The following is a 7500-nucleotide window of genomic DNA, read 5'->3' on the forward strand; positions in this document are numbered from 1 at the left end:
TACTGGAAGCCTCAGAAGCGGGTGTCCGAGACTAAGTGCCCTTCCCTCTGTCCGCCCACAGGCATCAGCCTCTCGTGCGCCGTGTTCGGCCTGGCCTTCAGGCCGCTCAAGGCAGGACCCGCGCCCGTGGACGACGACTTGGAGCCCCAGGGAACGCCCCTGCTGATGAGGTGCGTCCTCGGGGGGAATGGGGGCGGGGGGGTGAGAGGGGTGGTGCTGGATTGTTATTTTTTTTTAAATTTTCTATTGCATTATTTTTATGAGAAAGAGTTGGGTATATTTGTTTGTGCTTATCTTTGTCTCCCCCCTCATCTCTCTCTCTCTCTCTCTCTCTCTCTCTCTCTCTCTCTCTCTCTCTCTCTCTCTCTCTCTCTCTCTCTCTCTCTCATCGTTATCACACTACCCATATTTCACACCTCCTTCCTCTATAATTTTAACCTCCATCACCTTACCCTAATGTTTCATACGTACTTTTTCTCTCTCTCCTTTGCACAGAATAAAGCGCGCCCGGGACGAGCAGCTCCGCCAGTGCGCCTCCGCCTTGTCCATGACCTCAATGAACTCTAAATCCCAATCAAAATCCAATCTGGAGGAAAACATAACAACGTACGATTCCAAGGTTAGTTCGCGGTCCGTCGGCGATGGCGGATCAGTAGTACGTTGCTGTTTTGTTTGATTTGGAATGTGGTGGGTAAGATATTGACTGGAGCGGGTATGAAATGCTGTGAACTTTCAAATTCCGTCTTAGTATGTGAAATCGGTTATAACAAGAACACGAGAAGAACTCTGGATTTCTGCATTAAAGAATACTAAGCAGAATACTACCCAAGCACCTTATTAAAATAACCTTAAAATCCCGCTCCATGTTGCATCCAAGTGCCATGAAAATATACCTTACAGAAGAATGAAATAGTCTCTCCTTGCATAATACCCTCAATCCCCCCCATTTCATCCAAGTACCATCAACATATCTTACCAAGGAATGAAGTAATATCTCCTCTAACATTCTCCTCAAACGCCCTGCATTTCACAGGGAAATGCCACCGTCGCGAAAGCCTTCCTGGAGCGCCATGGGGGCAGCGCGCACAAGAGGTACAGCTTCCCGGGCATCGTCGTCACAAACCCTGACACCATCAAGGAGGAGACGGAGACCCCGCTCATCGGTAGGTTCTGAGCCGGCGAGGCACTGGGGACACAGAGGAACTGAGGCAAATTTAAGTGGATTTTCCAACTGTGGGTGGCGAGGTGGTGTGTGTATATTTTTCTTTAATTACTTGTTTATTTGGCGGTGTATTTGTACAAACACACACACACACACGCACACACACACACACACACACACACACACACACACACACACACACACACACACACACACACACACACACACACACACACACATACACACACACACACAGTTGTATATATATGCATACATACAGACAGACAGACACACACACACACACACACACACACACACACACACACACACACACACACACACACACACACACACACACACAAATCCTGAAAGAAAGACTAGTTGATGGTTCCTCACCTCCTGACACAGATGGCGAGACAGAGGAGGGCAAGCAGCTGGAGAACGGCGCCGGGGCGAAAGTGCTGGACAATAACAAGAACGAGACAGAACTGAAGAACATGCTCAACGTCACAGAACAAGAGAACGATGCAAAGACGCCCGGATACCCACGCAACAAGAGTGCGCCTGCGTTGGCTCAACCCAACGCCCTTTTGGCCGGTGAGTGTTCAGCCAAGTGGGTCGCTGTCGGGGGAGGGGAGGGGGGGGGGGCAGGCGCGAGGAGTGTGTTTATGTGTGTGTGTGTGTGTGTGTGTGTGTGTGAGACTGTGAGACTGTGTGTGTGTGTGTGTGTGTGTGTGTGTGTGTGTGTGTGTGTGTGTGTGTGTGTGTGTGTGTGTGTGTGTGTGTGTGTGTGTGTGTCTTGAACAAAAACAAACACAGTAACGTCTACACAGAGATAAAAAGGGAACAGCCACACAGTAACGTCTACACAGAGATAAAAAGGGAACAGCCACAATAAAGAATGAGATTGAATCGAAACGTTTTGAACTCGTCAAGAGATGACGACCAGATAACCGAAATGGTTATTTGTTTGTCTGATGAGGTCCTCTTGACTGATTCGAAACGTTGCGATTCAATTTCATTTCTAGTGTACTGTTTCCTTTTTATCTTGTGTATGTAAGTGTTCGCATGTGCAAATGTTCAGGTGAATATGAATGTGAATCTAAGCAACCAATGTAATGGTTTGTATTGCTTTCAGAACACCATCGTCGTCCATCGAGGCTTGCCATGAGAACGGAGACCGCCAGGCCATTCTACCGTGATGACATTTTCTACTCAGGGTCTCTGTTGCGTCTCCCAGAATACAAAAGCTCTGTGAGTTTTATTTTTTCTAAGATACTAATAAATGTAGTGTGATAATGTGAAAATGTAAGAGATGGCAGTATCGGATAGGTCATTAATTGGTGTTGATAAAAACCTGACTTATTTTCTTATTGGCATGGCCTTCATAGAATCATTAAATTTAAGCAGGACATTTATCCTTTGGTTTAATACCCAAAAAAAGTAGGCTATGCCTGAGCGGCAGATAAGTGTGTAATATTATGCTAGACAAAATCTTACAAACGTTACAAAAGTAACACATTTTCTCGATCCCCTTTCACTCTCCAGGATACAGTGGACAAATACCACCAGTCTGTCACTCAACTCCCACCCATGGAAGACATCGCAGAGGAGGAGGAGGAGGAGAACAGAATACGCTGCTGTCCAACCGCCCTCACAAACGTCATCTTCAGAATTTTTGACTTCTCCCTCTTGGCTTCTGTTACCTTCGTTGTGCTGGGAATCGCAGGGTTTCTGTCCCTCATGGCTTTATTTGTCCCCTTCATGTTTCTGCCCGGTAATGTTTCATTGGGTGTACTTACTGTTAATATGTCATGGAGAGGAATGTAGGGTCATATGATTCACTTTTGAAATGCACGATATATATTCTTTCAGTATTTTTGAATATAGTAGAGACACAATAGTCCTTTCAATAAATATTTTGTGTTTGTCTTTTTACATATTGTATCAAATACAGTAAAGTGCTTTTCACTCATTCAATGGTGAATATAAACATTGGCTATTTTAACCTATTGCCACTGGGGAAAATGAATAAAAAATTGGGAAAATGCTGTGCTCATTTTCTATATTTTTTTGTGAAATGTGTCTACACATAGATGGCTCTGCCTTACCTGATTTCACCTTTCCTTGAATTGGCGGGAAAATGTATTTTTTACTAGTGCTATGAATATCGATGGTGTTATTTTTATTATAAACATTATAATTACTATAATGTTATAAACATTAGTAACAGCAAAATAAGATAACGTAAAATATTTTCGTAAATTAAAGAATAGGGTAAACGGGTGGGACAGGCAGTAGTCATAATTGGCTCACTGGTGACTTGGTACAAGTGTAGCCATCTTTGTATAAAAACAATTAAACAAGTAAACCCACAGTGGACATGGCACAGATACGTGACATGCCCGTCGCAAATGGGTTAATGTCATTAAAATGCACCATCTTGATAGAAAAGAAACCATTTTTTCACAAAGTAGTGGCCACAAATAGTAATTTTCCCATGATAATAATGCTGTCACTCCTCAGGTTTTGCTGAACTACAAGGTGCTGACGAAGGTTCCCAAGCCACTCTTATCTCTACCATTGGCATCACAAACACCTTGGGCAGAATTATCTGTGGCTGGATTTCAGATCACCCCAAGGTTGGAGACTTTTAAAGCTTTTGATAATCAATAAGCTATGCTGTTTCACTTTTAATTTTTGTAAACTGAATGAAGAAGTAAAGTTAACATATACCTAGATAGAATATAATCCAGTTTTTGTTTATTTACTAATGTAGTCTTAATTATGATTTCCGAAAAGTACCTGATAGATATATTGTTTCTGGATTATTCACATTTAAATAAAATACCACTATTTGCAGGTTGATGCCTTACATGTCAATAACTTCTCCCTCATGATTGGTGGAGCTGCAACGATACTCTTGCCATTCATCTCAGACCAGTCCCTCCTCCTAACATATTCAGTGGCCTTTGGTGTTTCAGTTGGTGAGTAGAAAGTCATCAAGCTGGATGTATATTGTTTTTTCATTAATGTTTTGAGCATATACGCATCTGACTACAGTGTATAAAAAAAATTCCAAAACATGACTAACACAAATAAATATTTGTGTATATAAGACTAATTTGAACCTTCCTCAGTGTAATGGGCATAAAACAAAGACTTTCTATAATTAACATAGATTTTGAAAAAAAAATGCAATCTGACAACTGATTATCTGGTTAATGGTAGTTTTGGATAGGAATCTTGGCCAGTGAGCTTCCCCCTGCACATCTCGCACTCTCTCTGTCTGTTTGTCTGTCTCTGTATGTCCCCTTCATAGCACATTACAAACATTGAACTTTGAAACCTGTCTGTAAGTAATTGCTGCCCAGATCTTGACAACAAAGCCCCACATAAACAACCTAAACAACACTATCTTGCATTGTACTAATTTTTTTCTAACACTTTCTTTATTCTTTCAGCTGCATTTGCCTCTTTACGTTCCATCCTTTTGGTAGAGTTACTTGGCCTTGAAAAACTGACAAATGCATTTGGCCTTCTGCTGTTGTTCCAAGGCATTGCAGCTCTTGTTGGCAGTCCCGTGGCAGGTAAGAGCCCCATTTTTTATTTTGTTTTGTTTTGAGATAAGTGGTACTTTTAAATTAAGCATATTACTATCAAGCTTTTTTCTGTGTAATAATCTGATGAAGTAAAGAGAGAAAAACAAAATGGAAAAAAAACAAAAAACAAGAAGGAAGGAAAACCGAAGAGAAAGAGTGCAAGTACATATGATTAAAATAGCAATTTCCCTTTTAGAAACCAGACCTAATCAGAACTCTTGTCTTTTACCTGCAGGTGCATTCGTCGATGCCACTAAGTCATATGATTTGACCTTCTATGTGTTTGGTGGAATATTTGCGCTGTCAGGTCTCATGTGCATCCCTCTCCGTCTTATTAAACGATGGGAGGACACCAGAAAGGAAAAGAAACTCCAGGAAGCAAATGAAGAGAAAGCTTAAAACAAATGCAAGTGATGATGAATTTCTGGACAGTATTTAAGAGTAAAAAGTCTGTGTCCCCCTCAAGCATTTTTTGCAAGCCTCTCCAAAACTTCAGTGCAGAGGATGCTTGAAGACAAAATATGATGATAGAACAGCATGTGCACATGAGGCATATTCAATGACAGAAAATGGGAAAAGAGACAGATGCTTCTAATGCTAACTTTCATTAATTACAATAGAAATAATGTTTATAAAAGAAAAAATGACTTGATACAGTAGTTATAAGCTTGTATTTTCCTTTTTTCATTAGCATAAAGAGAGGGTAGTAGATCTTATTTATTACATACTTGCCTGAACCTGAATTCTGTCTAGCTCATTATCAATGCAACTGTAATTAGGCATATAGGTTTTGTTAATGTCTTATATAAAATACATACAGATTTATTTTTTAAGTTATTGTGATATAAATCTGAAGAATTGAAAAAGCTGCTCTTATGAGGGAATGTTTGAGGGTAAAATGTTGGTTTACAAGAAATCTCTTAGTTCTGTTACAATTATCCACTGAAACAAACTTTTTTTTTACATGACCTTTCTCAAAATATATATTCCTTTCTTTTACTGCTTAGAAAAAAGAAAAAAAGTATTTGCAAAGTCTACTTCAAAAGTAAGTTAGCACTTAACTTATTTACAAGATGAATCAGACGTAACCATCAATACTTTCTTCATTTTGCTTCCTTTTTCCCACATTCATTCTCTGAGCAGAAATATTTTTTACTTTTTTTTCTGTCTGTTGGAGTTAACTAGTCTTAATCCAGATGGGAATAGTGATCTTATCGAACTATCTCATTTTTCTTTTCTTTTTTATTAAAAAATTCTGGGTAGCTTCTATTAGTTTGCTATGCTTAAAGTGTGTAGATGAGTACTTTTGAAGAATGACAGATCCATAAATGCATTTTGTATAGAATATATTATATTTAAGATACATTAGTTTTTATTAGTTTGTATCTGATGGAGTGAAGACAGTTCAAATTATGAATTTCCTAACTCAACTCCAGTTATCTACCATTTTTCATAAACTAATATACTAGTACCTTAAAAAAAATCTTTAAAAAATAATTTTAGCAATATCACTTAAATGACATTGATATTCCAGAGGATACACAAAGTGTTAATATTTCTAATTTCTCTCTGTATAGGCTATGTTTCATGATACCGTAAGAAAAAAAATATGGTACCGTAATATCTTCTGCCACGTTTGCTGTATTTATAACTAAGTATTTATTAGCACTACACAAAGCTATTGTAGTGTGATAAAGAAATAAGTGAGATTGCAAAGTGATACAAGTTCTTTAATGGCTGGATGTTAGCATATTCCTATTTTATACAGCAATAACTTGAAATGTTGCTTGTTTTACATGGGGACACCTGGTAGAAGATAACTATATTGTAAGTATGTGTGTAAATATAATGTTGTTACCCATATCTCTTTGATGATTACACCATATCTAATTTCATGCTGTCATTAACAGGGTATTCAGTAAAATGCAAAGAAAAAATAAAATTACATTAGAAAAAAAAAAAAGCTGTAGTGTTAGTCATATATATTTGTAACATTAAGAGCATGTGATATTCATATTGCCCAATGTTTAGGACTACACCTCTGATTATTAGTAGTGCAATTACTGAGTAATTAAAGACAGGATTTTTCACAATTACCAGGCTTACAAGCCCTTGGAATATGATACATCCAAATGTTTAGTATAATACTTTTACTGTGTGTATATATAGTCACAAGTCAGCGAGCAGAAGCCTTTATTCCCATGTTATAGACAGGCCTTTTTACATTAGTACACACTAACTAATTATGTATTTATTCTGACACTAATTCATTCAATAATTGCAAAGAAATCAATACTGGCTGATGTACCTAATTTTCTTTGCAAACTGAATATTCATGTGTATGCATGTAGGAAGGACTGCCTAACAAACTATGTATATTTCCTTTGAAGGCTTGGTATGGATAAGACACAATAAAGAATTTTTTCAGACATTCTTTAATCTTCCTATAAAAATACAGTTATTGGGTTTTTACAGCTCTACATACATATGAAATTCCTGCATTAAAAAAATGCCAAAACAGTTTAGATTTAAAATCAAATTAAATATACTAAATAAAGAAAATGCAAATCTTAACAACAAAAAACTTAACTTTGTGATTTCTTCTTTTAATTATTAGTTGAATTTAAACAACTATATATAAGATAACAATACTAAGAGAAAAACACTTTAATAATACAATGAGAAACTTAACTCTGAATTAAGGAAAAATGTTAGGGTTACTTATGCTCATATGAT

General features: G+C 37.8%; 2 protein-coding genes across 6 annotated transcripts in view; one reads left to right on the top strand and one right to left on the bottom strand.

Moving 5' to 3' along the window:
- Positions 1-7191, top strand: part of LOC125041131 (monocarboxylate transporter 3-like) — a 62247-nt gene extending 55056 nt beyond the window's left edge. For all 5 annotated transcript variants that reach the window (XM_047635910.1, XM_047635909.1, XM_047635911.1 and 2 more), the window contains 10 exons: positions 62-170; positions 496-619; positions 1034-1163; positions 1571-1759; positions 2301-2416; positions 2711-2939; positions 3689-3804; positions 4026-4149; positions 4627-4752; positions 5000-7191. In XM_047635910.1, coding sequence (XP_047491866.1) covers positions 62-170; positions 496-619; positions 1034-1163; positions 1571-1759; positions 2301-2416; positions 2711-2939; positions 3689-3804; positions 4026-4149; positions 4627-4752; positions 5000-5163 — 1427 coding nt within the window. In that variant the 3' untranslated portion in view covers positions 5164-7191. The remainder of the gene's footprint in view (positions 1-61; positions 171-495; positions 620-1033; positions 1164-1570; positions 1760-2300; positions 2417-2710; positions 2940-3688; positions 3805-4025; positions 4150-4626; positions 4753-4999) is intronic.
- Positions 7182-7500, bottom strand: part of LOC125041133 (methylated-DNA--protein-cysteine methyltransferase-like) — a 6901-nt gene continuing 6582 nt past the window's right edge. The window contains exon 5 of the mRNA XM_047635914.1: positions 7182-7500. This exon is cut by the window's right edge and continues 670 nt beyond it. The gene's annotated coding sequence lies outside the window, so the exon portion shown is untranslated.

This window comes from Penaeus chinensis, chromosome 30 (genome assembly GCF_019202785.1).
Source record: "Penaeus chinensis breed Huanghai No. 1 chromosome 30, ASM1920278v2, whole genome shotgun sequence".
Classification (NCBI taxonomy): Eukaryota; Metazoa; Arthropoda; class Malacostraca; order Decapoda; family Penaeidae; genus Penaeus; species Penaeus chinensis.